Here is a 24,849-nt window from a genome sequence, read left to right as displayed (position 1 = left end):
GTCCCAAGATCGGCGTTGATGGGACATATGCCAGGCTTAACCTGCAATCCTGATTTTGTATTCCAGAGCCATTTGGGAAAAGCTATGGAGCTGCTGAAGTAAGAAAACCATCACAGGAGATAGGGACGAGATTCCTGCTCTTCAAAGATGAAAATGATCGTCGAGGCTGTCAGCTCCGAATCCAGAGCCCAGAAACACTGCAAGAGTGTGGCTTCAACACCTCCCAGCCGCTGGTCATGATCATCCACGGGTGGTCGGTAGGAAGTGCTGATGTGCTGTATTCTCTGTGTGTTCCTCCTGCTCGTGTCTTTCCTCCTAATGCGCTGGACTTTAATAATGTCAATGATAACCTCACATACCGTGTTGGTGAAGCACTGCCCAGTTTTCTCAGTTCCAGGAGTAAGCAGGGCAGAGGAAATGTTATGTGTATGTGCTGTCTCTGTGTATGTGCATAAGAGTGCAGGTGCCCACCAAGGCCAGAAGAGGGTGCTGGATCCCCCGAAGCTGGAGTTACAGGTAATTGTGCGCTGCCAGGCATGGGTGCTGGGAGCAGAACTCAGGTCCTCCACAAAGGGAGTATAGACTCTTAACCTTGACCCGTCTCCAACAACACATCAAAAAACTTTAAGTGGGTTCTCAGGATCAAATGCGGGCTCTGGGTAAGGCTGGTGCTTTGCCAATGAAGTCACCCCTCCTACAACAAATGGATTAGAATTTATTTTTTGTCATCTACTTGAAAATTATTTTTTGAAGAGCTGACCTCATCATGTAGCCAAGGGTGACCTTTAACTCCTGTTACTCCTGGCTCCACCTCCAAGGGCTGGAACAACAGTGTGTGACACTCTGTTTATTTTATACAATGCTAGGGACCAGACCTAGAGCTTCAAGACTGTTAGGCAATCACTCCACTGATATGTCTCCAGACACGAAAAGTATTCTTGAAACCCCCACCTCACCTGCGCTAGAGAATAAACTGGCCCATCGGTCCACCCTGTCACCTTCTTTTGTCATCTCCCGTCCTCTGCCCGCTTTCTAGTGTCCCCTTTCTCATTCTCTTCTCTGGGTTAGCTTTTCTTTCCCAGTAGGTACAGTCTCAATCAGGATCTCCTTCAGGCCATTCCTGCTGCAGCACAGCCCTCCCCCAGGGTATGACAATTGGTCTCTGGCTTCCCAGGCCCCAGCACCCTCTGGCTCTTCTTTCTGTGGGGCTTTCTCATTTAGTTATTCTGACCCACTAGGCTTTAAGTTCCTGCCTGGAAAGGTTCTGTCTTATTCTTATCTGACATTACAAGCCAATATTCACCACACATTAGGTGCTCCAGAATGTTTGTTCACTGAATTAATGATCAAATGAACAAATTTGGTTTTGATATGCAACCCAAAGCTGCAGGCTCCTATAGCAAAATGTGTTCTTTGGTCTCAAAATTTGTTTTTCCAGAGTATGCAACCTCTGCAGACTCTAACATCACCACCACCACCATCACTACCATCACCACCTCCACCACCACCATCACTACCATCACCACCTCCATCACCACCATCACTACCATCACCACCTCCACCACCACCATCACTACCATCACCACCTCCACCACCACCATCACTACCATCACCACCTCCACCACTTCCTCCTCCACCACCTCCTCCAGGACTACTACTACCTCCACCACTAATCTCCACCATCACCACACTACCATCACCAACACCACCATCTCCACTACCAACTCCACCTCCTCCTCCACCACCACCTCCTCCTCCACCACCACCTTCTCCACCACCACCTCCACCATCACCATCACTACCTTCATCACCACCACCACATGTTTACCTAGAAACACTAATGCTGATAGCAACAAGAGCTTGGAAGACTGTGGGTTTCTGCACCTTGCCTGGGCTCCTGGCCTTGTTCTAAGAACATCCACTCCTTTGGTCTTAACAACCCTACTGGAAACCAGGCAACATTCCCATGCTGCTGACGAAGAAACGGAGGCACGGGGGCCAAGTAACGTACATGCAAAGTAGTTCAGCTGGTATATTTGGCTCTCCGTAAACATTACTTCGATAAGCATAGCTCAGTTCCCCTGGAAGGATGGCAGGCTAAATGGGGGTGGGATAGGGGTGCAGTGGGGTATGAGGATGACGCTCTACCATTTCCCCTCTTGCAGTTTGACCTTGAACTCTCCTAAATATCTCCAGTCCTCAGACACCTTTATACCCCCTTTAGGCCTACAAGACTGTCTGGAATGCCCTAGACTCGGCTGTGACCTCCTTCTTGCCTGTCCTCCCTCCTCCCTGACCTCTACTTATTCTCCAACGCACAAACACACACTCAGCTCTGGGAACACAGCAAGCACCCCCATGTGTTATCCCAAGCAGGGGGCACACAAAGCAGGGCTCTAGGTCTCAGATTCATCCCACCAAAGGGAGAAGAGGGCAGGACAGACCTTGTGGGACCCCAGGCACCGAGGAGCTGACCTCCAGAAGTCAACTCTAGGACCTCATTTTCACACACTTTTCCGTTGTTCTAGGGCTCAGAAAGTGCCACCGTGGGGGAAAATTCAGACAGTGATTCTCAGGTGGGGAGAATGTGGCAAGGTCTGGGCACACTGTGTCTTCAAACTCTGGGGCTGGAGATGGGGTTACACCACATGGGCGGAGCTAGAGATGGGCTGACAGCCGGGCAAGAGCTCCTGAACTCAAACGTCCTCAGCTCGAGGTTGAGGAATCCCAGGCCTTTCTGTTGGAAGGGAAGATCTAGTGTTGTCCTTGAAACTGTGTATTCAGGGACCCCAGGAACAGGGCTCCCTCTCCCCTCTCAGCGAGGCTGACAACCTGTGGCACACCCTCAGGTGGATGGCTTGCTAGAAACGTGGATCTGGAAGCTAGTAGGCATGCTGAAGTCTCGACCCGTGAACGTGGGAATGGTGGAGTGGATCTCCCTGGCTTACCAACATTACGCTATCGCTGTCCGCAACACCCGTGTTGTAGGCCAAGAGGTGGCCGCTCTTCTCCTATGGCTGGAGGTAAGTCCACCGGCCTGCTCCTCTGATAGCAAGGAAGGTGAGCGAGTCTCAAAGAGAGGTCTCCCTGCTGCCCCAGGAGACACGCAGCTTGCTGGTCTGAGGCCAGATATGAGGCCTCCCTTGAGCATCTTCTCCCTCCTCCCCAGCCACCCCTCCTGTTTGCACACCCCTCCATTATCCTAAAGCAACAGTGTCCCATCCCTACCTAGGCTATCCCGTGCATCCATGGTGTGCAGGTTAGTGTACTGTCAACTTGACACAAGCTAGGGTCCTCTGGGAAGAGGAACTCAACTGAGAAAATGCCTGTCAGAGTGACCAGTAAGATAAGCCCGTGGGACATTTTATTCATCATCATCATCATTAATGATTGAAGTGGAAGGCCTAACCCACAGTGGGCAGTGCCATCCCTGGGCAGGTGATCCGGAGTTGTACAACAAAGCAGGCTGAGCTAGGCTTGGAGAGCAAGCCAGAAAGTAGAGCTCCTCCATGGTTTCTGATTTAGTTCCTGCATCCAGGTCCCTGCCCTGACTTCCCCTCATGGTGCACTGTAATCTGCAGAGTAAAAGAAACTCTTTCCTCCCCAAGTTGCTTTTGGTCAGTGTTTTATCACAGCAACAGAAAGCAGACTAGGACATATGGAGAGCCTTGAATGCAGTCCACTACAAAATCATAAAACATTATTAGAGAACAATGGACCCTCATGGCAGAAAGAGAGAACCGACTTCCTCAAGTTATCTCTGACCATACACACACACACACACACACACACACACACACACACACACACACACACACTCATGTACACAGTTATCCATTATGAACTTTGTAAATGACAATGTCCTGTCACCATGTCACACAAAATAAATATATCTATGCTCTTGAAACCTGTGTGTCATAGTTTGGATGCCCCAGTGTGGCCTAAAACTATACTTCATTCGTTATGACTCAGAGAAGACAAAAGTTTGGATACAGCAATCCTGAGGAATCTAAACACATTTAGGAGCCATCACACCTGCACAAGTGTGGCATCCCCCCACTGTAATCACAGCCTTAAAAGGCGAAGACAAGGGGACCCCTAGTTTCTGCAGGGCACCAATGGAACTTTTCAGCTGCAGCCAGGCAGGCAGGAGGCAGCAGTCATCAGGATATCTCAAAGAGGACAGTCAGTGAGTGAGGTGACAGCTTCCCAGTATAAAGCATTGATTCATGGACAGCACCAAGCACAGGCCCTGTGGAAGCTCTTGGCTTCATACCACCCCTTCCTTCAACCCTCCTGCCCTGTCTTGCAGGAATCTGTGAAGTTTCCTCCAAGCGAAGTTCACCTAATCGGCTACAGCCTGGGAGCACATGTCTCAGGGTTCGCAGGCAGCTCCATGGATGGAAAGCACAAGATTGGGAGAATCACAGGTGACCGTGGCCGCCAGGTGCAGGGAGCACATATCTGCTTCCCTGTGTTCATGGATGACTCTTAGTTCAGGAGATGACACCACACACTCCCCAGCAGGTCTTCTGTCAGGAATTGCTGCTATCCCGTGGGAACGCAGAACAAAGGACAGCCTGTTTCCTATGACCTTTCTTCCAGGGAACTACTCTCAAAGCTGTTCCAAACGGGTTCAAAAGAGGATTCCAATTACATTTTAGAACAAGAAACTTCAAACTGGTTTTGTTGTTTATTTGTGTTTTTGTTTTTGAGACCTGTCTCATGTAGCCCAGGCCAGCCTCCAGCTCTGTATCTAGCCTGACACTCCTGCCTCCATTGTACCTAAATGCCTTGCCTTGCTAGAAGCTTTGCTAGAGGGGTCAGAATTCCCCAAAGTTTGGGCTTAAATATTGCAAGCAAATTTGAGGACTGGAATTTGCTGGGATCCCCAGAGTATGAATAAATGCCCAATGGGTGTGGAATCTCACCCATAATTCCAGCCTTGAAAGGTAAAGATAGAGAGGGGGGAGCCCCGAGGCAAGCTGAATAGCCCGGTGAGCTCAGGCTTGGAATGGGAGACCCTGCTTCATTGAATACGGTGAAAGAACAATTAAGGTAGACTCCTGACATCAGTCTCTGGTGTCACATGCACACCTTCCTACCTGCAAAGGTGCCTACACGCATGTAAACATGCACCACACACACACACACACACACACACACACACACACACACACACTGGAAAAAGGAAAAACAAAGAATTCCACAAAGTGAGACGTTATCAGGCCTGAGCCCTCAGACTCCCATGCCAGCAGGCCTTGTCACATCCCAGCATTTACAACAGGCCACCCACACGGGCGACAGCAGAAGGGCTCCTTATGCTCCAGTCATCTGGCTGTCAGTCTAAAGAAAGAAATGTGGATGGCACCAAGGCCGCAGGTGGGGTGGAGAGCAGGGGACCTAACCGCTCACTGTCAATTCCTCCCTTGGCTGCAGCAACGATGGCAGCCGGGGCTGAGGCCTGCCACCAAAGGGTCCTCCAGACAAATGCGAGAAAGAGAGTCCGTGCTGCATAGGTACTCTCCCCGAGCAGGCGTCCAGGAGCCTCTTGTTCCTGCAAGTATGTCTGTCACTCGGAGCCTGGGGCTTACTAAGCCCCCACACGTTGACACTTTCCATCCCTTCCTTAGCTTGTTCTGGACCTTCCAATCAGATGACATGCGCATAGGAAGCCAGCTTGTTCGAGGAGACTACTGAGAACACACAGGCAAACAAATTCTTCCTTTGCCCAAGGAGTCAGACCTGCATATAATGAGCACCGTGGGCTGCTGCATTTTTATGCAAACAGATGCTGCAGAAACTACCAGGGGAGGCACTTAAAATTGATTTGCTTAAATAAATCAAGCATTCACTCATAACCTGATTGTTACCTCCTGATCTGCAAACCTCTTTCCCCTTAGAATAATGCCTGGCCTGGGTGATTTTCTGCACCGTGAATGACTGTGGCTCTACAGCAATGTTAGAGTGGAAGGTTCCAGAGAAGCAGCAAGCTCTTGTCTTCCTGCTCGCCCAGAAATGTGCAAAGATATCAGAGCTGGGAGGAGAGCCTTCTGCGGCTGATCTATGCCTGCTTTTGTTTTCTCACCAGGACTGGACCCTGCAGGCCCTATGTTTGAGGGATCTTCCCCTAGCGACCGTCTTTCTCCAGATGATGCCATATTTGTGGATGCCATTCACACCTTCACCCGTGAGCACATGGGTCTGAGTGTGGGCATCAAACAGCCCATTGCCCACTATGACTTCTACCCCAATGGGGGCACCTTCCAGCCCGGCTGCCACTTCCTGGAGCTCTACAGACACATTGCAGAGCACGGCTTAAACGGTAAGAACAGAAAGTCAAAGCCTAGAGCCTTTGCCTGTTTCTGAGGCCTCCAGGACCATCTCAGCAAGGCTAGAGACCCTGCTATAGGGTCTCAAAGGTCTTTTGGGGGGCTGGTGGTCCCCCCCAGCTACTCCCTGTAACAGTTCAGAGGGCGTTGGAGGCCACGTGGAAGAACACCATCAGGAGCCATCTCTTCCCACCCCTGCCCAGAGTGACACAGAAGCTGCTCAAAGGGCATTTTCCCTTGAGAGCTGAGTCCTGGCCCTGCCTGTTGTCCTCTCCTTTCTGGAACTTTCCACCTTTGGAGGCTTCCAGTCTCTAGGGTCACAGGAGGGCATTTGACTTCGTGTGTGTGTGTGTGTGTGTGTGTGTGTGTGTGTGTGTGTGTGTACGTACACGGGTGCGCACTCTATCTTGTTTTTTGAGACAAGGTATCTTACTGGTTTGGTTCTCACTGATTCAGCTAGGGTAGCTGACCCAAGCCTGTCTCTGCTGCCCCAGCATGGGGATTGCAAGCACACCACCATACTTGGCTCTTGCTCTTGAGTTCTGGGGGTTGAACTCAGATCCCTGTGCTTGCATGGCGATCACTTTCTTCCTGACCTCTCCCCAGCCTAGGCCTGACTTCCCAACCCCCGTTATCACTCTCCCTGAGGCCCACATGCCCCCATGCAACTTCCAGCAGCAGAGCTACTGAACTGCACATTGACAACACACACGGGATAAAAAGGAACTAAAGAACATGCAACCGCGCCTTCCAGGCCCATGGAAACTGCAGGCATTCTAGAGTTCTCATTGCTACCCTGATGGGAGCGTGCCAGGTCACTCTGTGACAGCTGGAGACCCCTTTCCTACACACTAGCTTCCCACCTCGGTCATCCAAATCCAGGCTGAGCATGCCCTGGGGATTCCATCACCACCCTCACCTCTCCAGTATCAGAAATACCTTCGCACACCTCACTGCCTTCCCTATTGCAGTTGGCTGCGTTCCCAGCTTCCCGCTATACCCCAGAACCTTCTGGGAAGTTCCCCTTATCTGTCTTTGCATCTCCCTAGCATCACCACTCCTCCGGTCAGCCACAGGTCCCCCCTGATTCACCCACACTTTCTCAGAGCTACAGCCCCTCCTTGCAAAGCTCAGCACAGACCCTAGGATAGTGTTTGGTCACCACTTGCCTGGTAAACACATTTTTCACCAGTCACTGCCGTTTTCTTTTCCACGCTAAACTTAAAATGGCATAGTTAATTGAATGCAGCCTGCTTGCCTAACTGGGGGTAAGGAGGAATTCCGAGTCCTTCACCCCTTTGTTTAAAGTGCTCACATTCTGGAGAATTTCCCCCCAACCACACCTATGCAGAAGATAGCTTGATAACAGCTTTCCACCCTCCCCACCCTCCTCACCCCACCACACCCACACATACATAGGCACCACACCCACACCCAGTGAGCTCCCAGAGCCCTGCCAATGTCTTTGAGGCTATTTTCTCATTTTTGATAACAGCTGCCTCCAGGCACTGCTGGGGAGCTGTGGGGAATGGTTGCATGGACAGCCAGCAGTATAGCCCTCCTAACAGACACCAGCAGCTGAGCTGATGGTGACCAGGATGACCAATGTTGCATTTAGTTTAAAACACTAAAGGAAGTGGCTCCAGGCAAGATGCCCTGTGCCTGACCTGGCTTTAGGTATTTCTGTATCTTCTGGTTGTTCCCTGACTTCACTTAAGAATAATTTGCTACAGATTAGATTAGAAATTGGAAGGTTTTCTTTAAAAAGGTCAGATTTCATGTTGGGAGGATGGGTGTGTAGCTTCCCAGGCAGAGTGCCAGCGGAGCTTACAGGAAAACCTGGAACCTGCTCTGCATAAAACCAGGCATGGAGTAATCACAGCACTTGAGAGACAAGAGTTCAAAACCAGCCCAGACAATACGAGATTTTGTCTTGAAAGAAAAAGGTTGATGGACCAGGAAGATGGTTCCGTGGGTCTGGGCCCTTGCCATGCAAGCTTGTTGATCTAAATTGGGTCCCCAGACCATGTAAAGGAGGAAGGGGAATGTCAGCTCCTGATAGTTGTCTTCTGACTTTAGCACTCACACTGTGGTACATGCACACTTGCATACACTTATACACACACACACACATTTAATTTTTATCTTTATTATATTTCTTTTATTTTGTGTGTGTGTTGGGTACGCTTGTGTGTGGAGGCAACTTATAGGAGTTTTATCTTAGTTACATTCAGGTCTTGAGGTTTGGCAGTGATCCCCTTTCCTTAACAAGCCATCTTGCTGTACCCCCAACCCACCACTACCCCAGAATATTTAACACTAAAAATTTTGCTTTGGGGATTAGGCCCTAGACTTGGAGAGCCTGGCTGTGGTAAGAAGAGAGGAAGCCCACAGCCCTATCCAAGTAACTCTCTGTCCAGACCTCTGCACTAGGTCTTTGCTAACCATGTGAGGACACCTCAGAAGTGAGCTGTGCTATCTGGATTTTACCTAGGAACAGCAGGTGCCCATAAAAACACCATCTAATCCATGTTATCATAGCAGGGTGATCTCAGTCACTACAGAGGTCTACTTTCTTTAGCTTTCTGTTGCAACAGACCCCTGTTGTCTAGGAGAACACTGCAATCCTGCTACACACACACACACACACACACACACACACACACACACACACCTGCCTAGGACTGAAACCATGAGTCTTTTTGCTGGGGCCACTTGGGGCTCAGAGTGCTAATTGTCTTTTTGTCCTGTGTCTCAGCCATAACCCAGACCATCAAATGTGCTCATGAGCGCTCGGTGCACCTCTTCATTGACTCCTTGCGACACAGCGGCCTGCAGAGCACAGGCTTCCAATGCAGTGACATGGACAGTTTCAGCCAGGGCCTGTGTCTAAGCTGCAAGAAGGGCCGTTGCAACACTCTGGGCTATGACATCCGCAAGGATTGGCCAGGCAAGAGCAAGAAGCTCTTTCTCATCACCCGAGCTCAGGCTCCCTTCAGAGGTGAGTCCTACCTGAAGGTTCAGGAACTCTTTCTGGGCTGCTGTGACCAGAGAAGGAAGCCAGGAAAGAAGAGCTGTATGCATGTGCAGAGTTGTAGGGACCAATCAACACTTGCTGCCCTGAAAATCCAATCTTTCTGCTTTGTCTTGCCCACCAGTGACCCACCAGTAATCTTGTCCACTGACAGAACCCATCTCAGGGCAACAGGTCCCTTGGAAACAATTATTTCACTATATTTCAGTAAATTATCTTGCTCCAGGCACATCCAGTGAAGACAGTACCCCCTTGCCAGTGATATGGAGGGGACTCACCAGGACTTCCTGAAACCAGCCAAGGATAAAGCTAAGGACTGAGTCCTTAGTCTCCCAGTTCCTCTTCACTCCTTCCAATGAGCAAGGTTTCATGTATCCAAGCTAATGTCCCTCACCATGGGATCAATGTGTCAGTGGCCACATCATCCCGCCCCAGGGAAGCTGTAGATGACACCCTGTGAGACTTAACTGCTCAGCTCTGTCACCAATATATCATTGTACAGGAAAGGTAACCAAACCATACACTAACTCCATTTAAACACTTTTTACATTTTTATTACTTTATTATATAATATATGAGGAGGGAGGGGGATTGTGCATGGTGTGCACTTATGGACATCAGAGAACAATTTGCACAAGTCAATTCTCTCCACCATGTGGGTCTCGGGGATTGAACTCAGGTTGTTGGACTTGTTAACAAACACCTTTACCTCCTGAGCCACCTACTAAACCCTCATTTAAATACTTCAGAAAAAAAAAAAAACAGGATGCCATTACTCATTCCAGCCTCCATCCAAGGGTTCAAATAAATTCATGGCTGCTAAATCAGACAACACAGAAATGAAACATTCCAATCTTGTAGAAAATTCTCTTGATGGTGCTGGTACAAGGCCTTTAAAGCAGCCACATGACTCCCCCTTCTCCAATGGCCATGACCATGGTCCTCTCTGTTGCGGGCTCCCAGTCACATGTAGAACCTTGAGAAGACCACATTGCCCAACCCCGCAGTACAGAGGAGTCACTATTCACACTTTCCTAGGACACGCACTGTACATTTTTGGTCAGGGTCTGGTGTGTCAAGCAAGATAAATGTAACGCCCTGATTATAACTTCACTAACTTGGCCCACATTCCCCTGGCCCCCGAGATATTTGATGGAGCCATCAAAGGATCTGTTTCTCTGCAAACATCCCTGCCAGAATTCGGGGAAAGCTGCTGAGTGCAACCTTGGCAGAAGAGAATCGGGAATTGGCCACCCAGTGGATCCAGGCAATTTATCAGCCGCCCCTGTACTCACTCCGTCGGGAGGAAGTGTGGCCAGTTGGGAGGCTGTTTTTAAAGGATAGGAAGGAATCTGTATTAAGTCCTGCTTAGCTAGTGATGGGCTGGTGTCACCCTCTGAGGAAGCAGATGAAGTAACCGGGTGCAGGGAGAGCGGAAAGCACTCTGCTGCCTTATTATCAGAGGGAATGCGGGGAGAGGAGACAGAGACAGGCGGGAGAATGCCGTAATTTATGGGATGTGTTTTGTTCAGGTTTCCTATAAACACTTTGAGATCAGAGAGGTCACACCATTTGTGAGTGTAAGCATAGCACAGCTAGCCTTTCACTTCTGACAGCCTCTGAAGTCTCTGATCCAGACCCAGACCCAGACCCAGAGTGATCTCACAGTCCTGACTCTTCCTCTAACGGCCTCCCCGCTGCCTCTCCATTCTCCCCAGACCTCCTCTAAGTGACCAGACAAACTGTCACTTGAGGGATCTGTCTGTCTTGGGCTTTTCTCAACTAATTCTTTGGAAAGTTCCACTACATTCCAGGGAGAGTTCCAGAGAAACAGTGAGAAACTGAGATCAGCGTAAGGAAGGTTGATTTTTAGCTGTAAAGTAAGGAGTGTCAACAAGTGTGGAGATGAGCCACTACAAATGGGTCTTTCTGTTGGACCTCACTGCCCGGCCAATGCCACAGAGAGGGAGTGGGAGAAGGCTATAAGGAGTGATACCTTCAAGAAGGCAAGGGCGTCCATCACGTCCAGGTGCTGTGAGGAGTCCATCACCAGGGCATGGTGTCAGTGACAACGAGAACCCAAACTCTGGGCTTTGCCTCCCATATAAGGATCATTATGACCACCATACAATGAAGACCCAGAGTACAAGGAGCTAAAAACAGGAGGTCAACCAGCATTATATTCCACATGTATGTATACACACAAATGCACAAACATGTATATACATACTTATTCACAAGCATGCAAACATAAATGTTTATATATACCCCAATATACACACATGTATATGCATACACACATATACATGTGTAAATTATATAAACACATATATACCTTTACATACACATATGCATACAATTCACATACATACATGAATGAATATGCATACACGTAGACATGAATATATTCATGCATATGTTTACACACATATAGACATATGTATACATGTGTAGAAATATACATATACACACAAATATACACACATACACAGATGCAGCAAGACATTCATACACATGCATATTCAAGTACATACACAAATATACAATATATGCATATATACAAGTGCATATATGCGTGCATATATATGCATATACACATTTACTTACATAAATGTATGCATTTAGATACATGAATGTGAATATATACATGCAGACACAGTGACATACAAACATATATACTCAGATGCACCATACACAAATGTGTAAGTGGAGATTGCTTGTTTGTTCCCAGCCACTCATACCTGAAATAATCACACAGAAATTGTATTAATTAAAACACTGCTTGGCCTATTAGCTCAGGCTTCTTATTAACTAACTCTTACATCTTAAATTAATCCATTCCTATTATTTCATATTTTACCATGCGGCTCATGGTTTACTGGTAAGGTTCAGGAGTGTCTGTCTCCTTTAGCAGCTACATGGCATCTCCTTGACTCCACCTACTTTCTCCTCTACCTCTGTTTGGAATTCCTGCCTTGCTCTATTCTGCCCTGCCATAGGCCAACGTAGCTTTATTCATTAACCAATGGTAACAAAACATATTCACAGCATACAGAGGTGAATCCCACATCACAGATGCATACATATACATACAGACACATAAGCAATCTTACGTATTTTCCTCTCTCCATTCTTAGGCAATCAACAACATACTAAAAAGCTCCCCACGGAAGGGATAGGCATCTAGTCTCATGGCATCTGAGTATCAGGTCCTAAGTGCTGAACCCAGATATGACTGCTAGAATAAACACACACATACTTACAAAGTCCCATGACCCTCCTTCCTTCCCTTTTCCTGCTCTGGGTCAATGAATCACAGGCCCATGGGCTGTCCCCTGCCTCAACATCAGGACCACACAATCCTTGGACCCTTAGTCCTGTGACTGTCAGCTTCCCTGAAGTATAGGAACAAGTCCTTGGCACTTCAGAAAAGCACTGGAGAGTTCATCCCTACAGCTCAGTGAGATAAAATCCACACCCAGGGGAACAAAAGCCTTTTGTGATGTTTGCAGAGAGGTCATAAGACCTCCAGACCCAGTAACAGTTGACAGAGGGAAAAAAAAGGACAGGAAACAAAACATTTTCTTTCCACAAATTCTATACCTTGTGTTCATCATGGCCACTCTGAGGAGAAAAAATTGGGATGTTGTTTGTGTTAATAAATGGCACTAGCAGAGTCCACAGTGAACAAGAATCCAGGACTTTCCACAGTGCAGACTCACCCCAGGTCTCTGCTCGGGAGGGAGTCACCTCATTGCGTTCCAGGTCAGCAGACTCCTCCAGGCCTTTTATCTACAAGTCATGAAATCATTTCTGTGTGAGAACACAGGCTTATCTGGACTCTTTGAAGTCACGGGGTAATTTTTTTTGGCTAAATCATTTATTAGCAGCCCAGTTAAACACATATAAGGTAAGCAAGCAAAGCAGTCATGCTTTTCCCCCGCTAGCTTTGTAATTCTATGAGCATCTAAGAAAAACATTGATACCGATTCAAGTAAGAACCAATAACCAGGCTTGGCTAGGGACTGAACCCAGAGTCTTGCATATGCTAGATGAGCCCTCTCCCTACTGAGCCATAACCACGCCTAAAAGGCTTTTTCATGTTGAATTCATTTTACTTCAAGATCTCTCTAAAAAGGTGGCTGCATTCATGCACTGACAAAGCAGAGTCCCAGTTTGGACACAGGGTCTCCAGGAATGTGTTCTGAATATTGGTGGCCCCAGCGTCATGGAGAAGATGCCGCCCACTCCCCCAGCCAGGTCTGATGTAAGCTGCCCAGGGTCCCTCAGCCTCATCTCACACATGCCTTTTGTGATCATTTCATTTATTATGTTCATTTAACTGTTTTGGATTATTAAGATAGGACCTCGCTGTGTAGCCCGAGCTGGAATTACATCCGTCTGCCACCACACCTGGCTTCTACATTTGCACACCTGCCCCCTGAACAAGCAGCTGCCTCCTGGCATCAAGGCAGCTCTCCCTTGTAGGTTGTGCGAGCTCAAGGGGCCTTGACAATCAGGTCTAACCACACAGCCCCCAGGACCCTAAAACTGCAACCTCCCTGATGTGGAAATCTATCTCCTCCCATAGAGCACTTAGGAAAAGAGGAGAGAAAAAGCACATATCCAGTTTAGGGACAAGAAACTCTCTCCCCGCCAGTGATAGCTGGACCCTGGGGCTACTTCGGTGTCCGACATTTGCCATTGATTTCAAAGCGCACACACCACTTGCTGGATACCAACATTAGATGACATGTGAAGGGTCTTTTGCAACCAGACGCCAGGTCTGGAGTTCTGTTCTGCTTTTCACCATCTAGATAACTGTAGATATCTAACCCTTGGTGCCCTTATCTGAAATTCATCAGGACCATCAGAATCTATCTGTGTAGGGTTCAGCTGAGAAACAGGACCCCACTGTCTGGCCTGGATGTATGGAAGAAGGAAAGTGGAACTCCTATAGAGATGGATGATGGAAAGGAAGTTGGCAAGGGCTGTGGCATCACCTGACCGTGACATCAGAAGGGGGTGAGCCGAGGAAAGAATAGACCTTGGGATATCCTGGAAGAGCTGGGAAGAGGGGCAGCTGCTGCGGAGGCAGCTCCAGAGCATACAGGGACAGAGGAAAGTCCCTGGGATACCCCCCCAGCACCTCCCTAGTGCCCAAGCCTACCCAAAAGCCAACGAACAAGAGAACATGCAGATACAGTCAAAGTCACATCCCAGATCCAGAGGTAGGCAGAGAAGGGCAAAGAGTGGATGGAACCCCAGCGAAGAGAGCCAGCATGTTGCCAGTATTTAATTTCTCTAAGAGAACCAAAAATGAGGGTTGAGGATGTGACTTGAGTCGGCAGACAGCTTGCCTAGCGTGGCTGAATCTCTGAGTTCAATTCCCTGCACTACACAAACTTGGTGTGATGGTGCACGCCTGTAATCCCAGTACTTGGGAGGTAGAGGCAGGAGGACCACCAGCAAGTAGTTCATGGTCAACCTCTGTTATCAAGTTCAAAACAGCCTGGGCTGCTTGAAACCCTGTCTCGGAAAACCAAAGTTGAAAAAGAGAACCAAAAAAATGGGGGGGGGGAGGTGAGTAAAACATTTAGAATATTAGGGTATAGCTTGAGATACCATAACAAAGGTGCTTGATGGGTGTTTCTCATTACAGTTGGGGGGCTTTAATGCAGCTTGTCTGTTTGTGGCTCTTTAACAAACATCACTGTGTACTGACTGCATGGATGTCTAATGAGTTTTGTCCTATTATGGCGACTCTTAAAGTGACAAGACTCCCTCCCCTAAGATTGTGCTCAGGGAGCGGGGCTACGCACAATGAAGGCCACCAGACATGGCAGAGGGTGGCAGGTCTCTGGCTAGACAGCCTGAATGCCAGCTCCTTCAGGCCAGGGCACTGTAGCTTCTTGTTCTCTTGATTGCTTTTTAAACATTTTGAAAAGCTCCTCTTCCCAAGAAGAGAATAATTAAAACACTTACTGTAGGAGGTGCGGACCTTGCAAAAAAACATCGGCCCTGGCTCCCTGCCCTCTCTGAGTGCTCACAAGTTCTGGCCATGTCCAGACTCCTGTGACTTCTGGGAATATGCTTCCTGTTGTGCAGAGTATGCTTTTAGATGCCGCAGACAGTTTCATGCACTGTGGTTATAACTTTTGTTTCTCTTTTCATTCCTTTCCTTTTCATTTCTTCAATCAAGTGAAATTGCTTGGGAAAATATCTTTAAAATGTTTGTTTTATTTTTAAATTGGGGGGGTATGTGCATATGAGTGCAGGTGCCCATGGATGTCAGAAGAGGGTGCAGGAGCCCCTGGAGTTATAGGGCAATGTGAGTGGTGAGTGCTGAGAATCAAACGCAGCTCCTCTGCAAGAGCAATACATGCTCTTAACTACTGAGCCATATCTCCAGCCATCTCTCCTGCTCTTGAAAAAAAATATATTTCAATGGCTTCTAAGAGTCGATCACACGGCTGGACACATGACGTCAGAGTCAACTGTCCCGTTTCAGTCATTAGTCACTAGAAGGCGAGCAAAGCACTCACCTCCCAGAAGCCTCGGTTTCTTCCTTCAGAAGATGCCATCACAAGGACGATAAAGCTGGTACCGCAGAAACCACGTGAAGAAAATTAAGGTCATTGCCTGAGAAGCTCCGCCTCTGTGGTTCAGGACTCTAACAACTAGCTGGACACAGCAGCACACACCCGTCTTCCCAGCTGCGCAGTAGGCTGAGGCGGGATGATCACATGAACCCAAGAATCCCAAACTAGCCTGGCTGACAGAACAAAATCTCATCACAGAAACAAGTTATCAATTTACCAGTATTGACTACTTAAGTTGTTCCTGGTTTCTATTCATTTATTTACTTATTTAATTTATTTGGATTTTTGGGAAAGGGTCTATGTAGTCCTGGCTGTCCTGGAGCTTGCTCTGTAGACCAGGCTAACAGCATACTCACAGAGATCCTCCTGCCTCTGCCTCCTCAGTGCTGGGAATAAAGGCATGTACCACCATGCCCTGCCCTGATTTATTGTTAGTTAGATAATTATTTTGACTTTTTTTTTCAGTTTAAATCTCTTTTTACATTTCAACTTTTTCCTTGGGCTATACAGAAGCTATTGGTTCTAGCTCAGCTCAGCTGCTAGAGCTAGGCTGCCTGGGCTTACGTCTCTGAGATGCTACTTGCCACTAGCTGTGTGGTCCTCAGACAGTCACTGAAGCTCTGCGTGCTGCACATTGCCCTGTGAAATGAAATAATAATAACATTGATTGTTGTGAGAGTTAAGTGAGATAATATCTTCAAGGCAACCGGAGAAACCCCCACAGTTCTACCCACTCCTCCCCAGAACCATGGGACAGAACATGCAGCCAACGCGAAGTATCTCCTATAACAGAAGGCTGAATGGAAAAACCAGAGCTCTGGGTACTGCATTGGTGCTTAGGAATACACCACCTCTTTCTTAGAGCAGCACAAGAGGCCAGGCCCCTGACTCTCATTTTTGTCCACATCCCAGGGCTCCTACCCTAGTGCCTGCAGCCCATGTCCTAGGTAGATCTTTCCTTTCTGCCTTGGTTCCCTGACAACCACCAAATAGTGTAAGTCCTCTCCAAAAGTTCTAGGATGAGAAGCCAGGGTCCTTCCTCCCACAGCTGTCACCCAAGTGTTTAGAACTTGGTCTTACCCAGTAGCTCTTGTCTGAATTTTTCACCCACAGCCTTTTGTCATGTGGTCAGGGCATCCATTCCGGTGATCTGAGCATGAAGTGTAGGGTCTAACTGTGTTAAGGTAGACAAAAGGTTTCCTCCCAGAATCCTGAAGAAGACAACACTGGGTGGCTGCTACAATGACCGGAAAGATCTACAGTCAGTGACATCCTCTCCCCTCCGGAAAGCGGGCTCACTTCACCTGCGGAAGCTTGATGCTAGGAACTGCCTTGAACATGAATGTGTGGTCATCAGGACCAGGAGAACAACAGTGGGTAACGCCCCGAGTCCTGGGGTCAGAGGGCAACCTTGGGCGTCTGTACTCAGGGGGCTGTCTACCTTTTTGAGACAAGGTCTCTTATTGTCCTGGACCTTCACCAGCTGGCTAGCAAGCTCCAGGGATCCCCTATATCTGCCTCCAATCTCCCAACAGCTGGGATTACAAGCAAGTACGCCACATGTGGCTTTTTACGTGGAGATTTTACTCAGGTCCTAACGCTTATGAGGCAAGCGCTTCACTGACTGAGCCATCTCCTAGTCCTTTCACAGACAATACTATCTCCTTTGCTTTTTGGTACTAGGGATGGAACCTAAGGCCTCCCACATGCTAGGTCTCCTACAGAGCTGGATCCCCAGCCGCCGTCATCAGTACTATAAAGACGCTATGAGTCCTGCACCATATTCAGGATGCACAGAGAGGAGAAGGAAGGAAACTAAGAGCGTCCAGAGCTCCGCTGCTCAGGGTGAAAAAGCAAAGAAACATTGTTAACATTTTGGTACCTATCTCTTTAGGATGTTTCCTCTGTGTTTTTAAATTTTAAAAAAGCAGAGGAGTTTAAATTTGTAATTCCTGTTTAAATAGTTGGGCAAGGGACCGTATGCCTATAATCCCAGTACCATGGAGGCTGAGGCAGAAAGACGGTGAGTCTGGGTCCAACCTGGGCCACACAAGACCCTGCCTCATTTAAAACATGTACTTGCTCGGTAGAGAGTTTGCCTAGCATGTACGGCCCTGAATAAACCAGGTACGGTGGAGCGCGGAGTGTGTCTGTGATCCAGACACGCAGGGAGGCCAAGTAGAAGACAAGAAGTTCAAGGCTGGGGCTGGAGAGATGGCCTGATGGTTAAGAGCACTGGCTGCTCTTCCAGAGGTCCCGAGTTCAGTTCCCAGCACCCACATGATGGCTCAACTCCGTCTATAACAGGATCTGATGTCCTCTTCTGGCATGCAGGTATATATGCAAAGCATTCACACATAAAATAGAAGTAAATAAATAAATTTAAAGAATAAAGAAGAAATTCAGGGTCATTCTTGGCAGACACACACACAAAAAAAAGTCCTACTTAATTTTTTTTCTCCTCCTCCCCATCTCTGGCCCTCGTATCCCTCCTCCACCTCTAGTTTATCATTACCAGTTCAAGATCCAGTTCATCAATCAAATTGAGAAGCCAGTAGAGCCCACTTTTTCCATGTCCTTGCTGGGAACAAAAGAAGAAGTGAAGAAAATTCCCATCACGCTGTAAGTACCAGTGTGGCCCCATCTGTGGTGATGGCACCCTTGTTTCTCTCACAGGCTCCAGACAGACTCCACTTTTCAATGGGTACTTCCCACGGTGGCTGCCCCAGAGATGCTGGTCAGTGGGACACCGACCCAATCCTGTCTCTCACATTGTATCTCAGGATCCCTGAGCGGCATCTGTGAGAGTAGAGGGAGTCATCGCCCTGGGAGCAAAGGGAAGCCAGAGGTGGCTGCACTCGGTGTGTGCAATCCAGAGGAGACCTGGAGGGGAGAGGCTGTGGGGGTGGGGCCGGGGCCCTCACTTAGATTCCCAAGCACCTTTCCAGCAAGGTCAGGAAAACACGCCCAGAAACAAAACTGGAATCATTGCCTTTGTCACAGGTGTGCACGCTCAGTCAGCAGGGCGTGCTAGCCCAGCCCCTGCCCCACCCTTGGCATATCTGCTCACACCAGCAGCCTCACAAGGGAGGCCTCACACAGAGACTCCCCAGCTTTCCCAGCCAGAAAATGACCACGCCCACAGACTCCCTTGGGGGAGTGACAAGGGCTGAGCATCCCTTTCAGGGACAGCTTCCTTAAGATTGTCCCCAGTTTGGGTCCCTGAGATACTGATTGAGACATTCACCAAATTTACCATTGCAGTGTTCTGCTGGGAGGGTAAACTGAGGTTTTGCCCTTAGGGCGGATGCTCACAGCCCAGTGGCTGGGTAGATCCCTACACTAGTCACCTTGACAACACATGGCAGAAGGATCTGAGCTGAGTCATGCCGGGAAATCCTCCATTCAGCTTGTGTCACCTAGACCCACCGTTACCTCTATATTGTCAACAATTTCTCCTGAGAGATTGTTCGGGAGCATAGAAAGGGCATGGAGCTGGCCTCTCTCTGACAGTGATGGGGACTGGGTGGTCTTGGAGACCAGGAAGCAAAAGCAGTAACGACGCCTCGCAGTAGCGCTTCAGTCTTGCTGTGAGTCGATGAATCCTTTCCTAGGTGCTGTTTTCTGTCCTGTTAAGCTGTGTTGCTTTAATGGATGGTTCTGTTTATACTGAGAGAGCCCTCTTTATACGGGGGGAGGGGGGGTTGTGGTATGGGGTGTCTGTGTGTTAGCCGCAGAGACCGTCCAGATCCATCATCCAACTCCACCAAGCCAAAAGACGTTAGCTCTATTCATGACAGCAAAATATCTCAGACCCCTTTTTGATGTGATTAATATGGAAAACAGTATGGTTTCCTGGTTGTTTTGTCAGAGAAACCCTCTTAAACTTCTCATACCTATTGCCAGTATTGTCTATTGAACACTGATTTTGGAAACGCAACAAAAATCCCCCAAAGTCATTTCAGTATCCTGAGTGTGTCTGTGTCCCTTGGCTGCTACAGCTGAGCTCAATTAACTGGTTTCCTTTGTATATTTTCAAGGGGCGAAGGAATTACCAGTAATAAAACCTACTCCCTCCTCATCACACTGGACAAAGACATTGGCGAGTTGATCATCATCAAGTTCAAGTGGGAAAACAGTGCGGTGTGGGCCAATGTCTGGAACACGGTGCAGGTCATCATGCCATGGGGCATGACATCTCACTACTCGGGCCTCATCCTGAAGACCATCTGGGTCAAAGCTGGAGAGACACAGCAAAGGTGACACTAACATCTCCTCACGCTGTGCCTACAGGTTCCAAGCAACTTCCCAACTCAGCTTCCCATCAGTCACAGGAAGTGGGTACCATGACACACTAGTGATGGGGCACAGGGAAGACATGGGGCCCTCCCTGGTTCACTCGGCCCAGGGTAGAAGACAAAGATGAGCACTAAGGTCTTCTGATGACTTGGCCAGCTTCTCCCCTTCTCCCCATCTGTGTCTGTCAGCTACTCCTCTGGAGTCAGAGACTTCACGAAGCCCAGGGTCACCAGGGAAGCACTACTGAGAGCTGTTACATTCTGCCGTGTTATTAAGTCAGAGAGAGGCCTGGGAGACTGGAAAATCAATCTCTCTCTCTCTCTCTCTCTCTCTCTCTCTCTCTCTCTCTCTCGCTCGCTCGCTCGCTCGCTCTCGCTCTCTTAATGTGTTTATCTTTTTTTTTCCCCTGTGTGTATTGAGTTTGTTTCTCCTTTTCTCTTTCACTGTCTTGGTCTCTGCCACTTTCTCTGTGTCTGTCTGTCTCTGTCTCTCCACCCCCACCAAAGAACCACTGGGAAACTCAGTAGATATGCTAAGTTCTTGGACCCACGTGCAGAGCTTCTGACCCATTCTTAGAAGAGCCCTAGGAGAACCCTGAGGAAGCTTGATAAGACAATGTGACCCTCACCCCAAGAAATGCCACTTTTTGTGGTGTGTCATCTCTCCTGGCTTCAAAGTTCCTGGGGACACGAAGGGGTTGGGATGGGAATAGGAAAAGAAGAAAAGGAAGTCCAAGGGTGCTTACAGACTCAGCAGAGCAGAGGGATGCTCAGCGCGCTTTGTCATGGTAACCACGTTTTCCTGTAGCTTTGTGTGCCCCATGGCAGGACGCTTCTGTGCTTCTGAAGGCCCTTTCCTAGCTCTGCCCTCTGTGTTCAAGAAATCCATCTCTGTTTCCCACCTTCCTTCTGGGAGGAAGTCCAGTTCCCTTTTCGGCTTAGCAGAGAAGGCAAACGGTAGGCTGCTCACCTCTAAACCCCACGCCTTCTCAGCCTCAGTTTTCACTGCCTGGAGCCTGCCCACGGCAGATTTATGCTTCAGTCCCTTATGCAACTGTACCCCGAGACTTTATCTCCCTGGAATGCAAAATAATAGCGATTGCTGAAAGCATACTCCGCAGCTATGCAATGACCTCCACACCATCAGTCTGAGAAACTAAACCGCTCCTCTTCTCATATCCCGAGCTATTCTTGCAAGACTTTGAGAGCCCTGTAGGCCAACTGTACTGAGCACTGCCCCCTCAGTGTTCTCTTAGCTAGAGATAACTGCTCACGTTCACTGTGGCACTCTGTGTGCCTTGCCCTACGAGATGGTATAAATCACCGCACTGCTCTCTACTCATGGTACTGGGAAAAGGAAAGAGAAGAGGGGAAGGCTTAGTGAGCTCCCAAAGGACAGAGGACACGGGACGGAGTGATCTTAACATTAATCTCCCATGACCTCACAGAGGTGGCTTGGAGTGTGAATTAGGAGCAGAAGGCTCACAGAAGTCCCATAGCTAATGGGTGTCTAAGCCTAGTTCTGCCTTGCTTGGATCAGGTTGGCACCTTGCTTCCTGGTATGCTGTTTTAAGTGGCGCCTCCCTTCATTAGTCTCAGCTCTGTTAATCTAATTTTCTCTAGTCCAACTTAGCAGAACTGCAACACTGGATATTAATATATAGGTGCATCAGCTCCTTCCTCTGGGCTGTAGGTTGTACACACTAAAAGGGATAGAGGAGGCATGGGAGAGGCTAGTCAATGGTATGCTTGTCTTACAAGCACAAGGGCTCACACAAGAAAAGTTGGGTGTAGTGGCATGAACTTGTAATCTCAGTGCTAGGAAGGTGGATACAGGTTGCCTGGGGCTCCTTGGCCAGCCAGACTAGTCTTCTTGGTAAGTTCCAGACCAACGAGAGATTCTGAGAAGTACAAGGTGGGCAGTGTCTGAAAAATGATGCCTGGGGTTATCCTCTGGCCTCCACATGAGTACACACCCCCGCATGCACACACAGAAACACCCAATACACATATAAAGTGTGTGGGGGGGGACTATGGAGCTACAAGCTCTGCAATTTTCCAAGTTGTAAATACTCTTCTATGTCTACGCAGTATCACGTGCCACTGGGGGGGGGCACCCCCAAACTCTGGAGTTGTGGCTTTCCGTATAGACTCCAGGACATCATTAGGAAAGGAAGACAGATTAATGTTGCTCACTGTGTGCTCCAGCCAAAGGCTTCTCCAATTTTAACGAACCTACAGATTTTTGGGAAGGCAAGTCCTATCTCAGCAGGCCTGGGCAGGACCTGAGATTCCTGAGTTTGAAAAAAGCTCCCAGGTGCTACTGCTGCAGTCAGTGGACTTTAAATACCAAGATCCCCAGTGTTGCATAATCCAGGAAGAGTAAAGACAGGGGGTTCAGGTTGCAGACACCCAGACTGGACTGCAGCAGGCTTTGAGGGGGCCAAAGGCATTCCTAGGAGCCAAGCAGTGAGCTCAACACCATGGCTGACAGAGCCAGTCAGAATTCTGTTTTCACAACTTGCTGCCAATATTGCCTCAGACAACAAGCCCACCTCTTTAAGACTGGGGTTATAACACATGGAAATCATACTGCCTGTCTCATGGGACCAATGGCCAGAGACAAGATACAAACACAAAGTCCTATACTCCCAACCACACTGCTAAACACATGGACTAAAAGAAAAAGTAAGTTAAATAACTCCCCCTATGCCTGCAGGAGAGGCGTCTCAGGTCTCTACTACTGTGACAAAGACCATGACCAAAGCAATTGGCAGAGGAAAGAGTGGGTTTCATCTTACACTTCCAGGGAACAGTCCATCACAAGGAAAGTTCCAGGCAGGAACTCAAGGCAGAAATCTAGAGGCAGGAACTGCAGCAGAAGCCATAGAGGAGTGCTGCTTCCTGACTCGCCTGCCCTGCTTCCCTGTACGATCCACAGCCAACTGCTCAGGGGTGGTTCCACCCCAAGGGAACTCTGTCCTGAGAGATCAATCATCAGTCATGGAAATGCTCACAGACTCGCCTGCAGACCAAACCGAGGGAGGCATTCTCTCCACTAAGAATCCCTCTTCCCAGATACATCTAGCTTTGTGTCATGTTGACTAAACCAAAACAAAACAATGAGCACCGAGAGGCTGTGGAGTGAGATGAAGAGAAAGGACAGAAAGATGGGAGCAACAGGGATGGCTGGGAAAAGCTTAGAGGAACAACATCCTCAGAAAGAATAAGCAGGGCTGGAGATGTGGCTCGGTGGGTACAGTGCTTGCCTTGTATACTTGAAGCCCTGAGTCTGATCCCCCAGCACCACAAAAGACTGGTGTAGTGGCACAGGCTTGTGATCCCTGGAATCAGGATGCTATAGGGGGATCAAGAGTTCAAGGTCATCCTTGGCACGTGGTAAGTGTGAGCTCCATGAAATCCTGATCTTAAGAAAAAAAATTCTTAAATTACATAATTTTCTTAACTTAAAATGTCTCACTGATAGTAAAGATTCTACCTTAGGTAAAATCCAAAGAAAAAAAATAAGCCATAACTAGAATTCTTAGGGATGATAGATAGATGATAGATAGATAGATAGATAGATAGATAGTAGATGATAGATAGATAGATAGATAGATAGATAGATAGATAGATAGATTGATTGATTTGAAGTCACTAGAAAATGGCACCCTTAGGGCAAAATAATGTTCAAAGCTACCAGTTATTTGGTTTCCTAACAGCACGCCCTAAAGGGTTAGTGTCAACACCAGTAGGTAGAAGGGGAGGGCCGCAGGGTTGAATTAGCAAGGCTGAATGCTGGGGTACTGAGCCTGAACAGGAAGTCTGTCCTGGAGAAATGTAATGAGACGACCCTCACCCTCAAGTTTTTGAAGAGCTGTTACTAGAAAAAAAAGAAAGCAGGCCCCTGGGGTTTCAGTGTTGAGCCCCCTGAGGATTGCTTTCACCAACTTAGGTTTTATTTTTCTCTGAAGTTATAAAACCATATTCAAACCTAAGCATCTAATGTAAAAAATCATATCACACGCATTACACAGCTGGACCGGTATTCGATAACAGCTGAATACTTCAATAAGCCCCCTCTGAAACATCACACCGGGTTTTTTTTTGTTTTTGTCTTTATTCAGAATGACTTTTTGCCCTGAAAATATAGATGATCTGCAGGTTCACCCCACCCAGGAGAAAGTCTTTGTAAAATGCGAAGTGAACTCAAGAAGACTGAAGCAAAGGAGCAGATGAGTCAAAGAGACACTTGCAAAAAATAAATAAACCTTGTCCTTTATCCACAATGGTTGCCTTATTTGGAAGTCAAAATCACACAGAGAATCATACATACATTTAAATAAAGCTTATACGTAAAGGAGGGTGTGTTTTACTGTTATAAACTGAGCTTTCAAACTATAGTATAAGGGGACAGTGAGATGGCTCAACAGGTAAAGATGCTTGCCATCAAGCCTGATGACCTGAGTTCTGTCCCTGGGGCCCACAAGGCAGAAAGAGGGAACAGACTCCAGCAAGTTGTCCTCTGACCTATGTGCTTGAGTACACACACACACACACACATCAAAGGTAAAATGTCTTAA

At 48.1% G+C, this 24,849-nt stretch overlaps 1 protein-coding gene and 1 long non-coding RNA gene across 4 annotated transcripts in view; one reads left to right on the top strand and one right to left on the bottom strand.

The window, feature by feature from the left end:
- Lipc (lipase C, hepatic type) overlaps nucleotides 1-24,626 on the top strand; it is a 130,830-nt gene extending 106,204 nt beyond the window's left edge. For 2 of the 3 annotated variants that reach the window (XM_050125381.1, XM_050125396.1), the window contains 9 exons: nucleotides 67-257; nucleotides 2,529-2,576; nucleotides 2,850-3,023; nucleotides 4,313-4,430; nucleotides 6,092-6,325; nucleotides 9,091-9,333; nucleotides 18,473-18,590; nucleotides 20,009-20,227; nucleotides 24,394-24,626. In XM_050125381.1, coding sequence (XP_049981338.1) covers nucleotides 67-257; nucleotides 2,529-2,576; nucleotides 2,850-3,023; nucleotides 4,313-4,430; nucleotides 6,092-6,325; nucleotides 9,091-9,333; nucleotides 18,473-18,590; nucleotides 20,009-20,227; nucleotides 24,394-24,505 — 1,457 coding nt within the window. In that variant the 3' untranslated portion in view covers nucleotides 24,506-24,626. The remainder of the gene's footprint in view (nucleotides 1-66; nucleotides 258-2,528; nucleotides 2,577-2,849; nucleotides 3,024-4,312; nucleotides 4,431-6,091; nucleotides 6,326-9,090; nucleotides 9,334-18,472; nucleotides 18,591-20,008; nucleotides 20,228-24,393) is intronic. The other variant, XM_050125390.1, reaches the window with a different exon arrangement.
- On the bottom strand, nucleotides 9,895-18,465 carry LOC126490465 (uncharacterized). The gene is made up of 2 exons (XR_007589189.1): nucleotides 17,049-18,465; nucleotides 9,895-16,607 (listed from the first exon to the last, which is right to left on the bottom strand). It is a non-coding gene; the product is annotated as an uncharacterized lncRNA (long non-coding RNA).
- Nucleotides 24,627-24,849: the final 223 nt, after the last annotated feature.

The sequence above is a fragment of the Alexandromys fortis genome, unplaced genomic scaffold (assembly GCF_014885135.2).
Source record: "Alexandromys fortis isolate MF-2015 unplaced genomic scaffold, M_Fortis_MF-2015_v1.1 scaffold_22, whole genome shotgun sequence".
Taxonomy (NCBI): domain Eukaryota; kingdom Metazoa; phylum Chordata; class Mammalia; order Rodentia; family Cricetidae; genus Alexandromys; species Alexandromys fortis.
The sequence above is the reverse complement of the archived record's forward strand: the minus strand, read 5'-3'. Positions and strand labels throughout refer to the sequence as shown.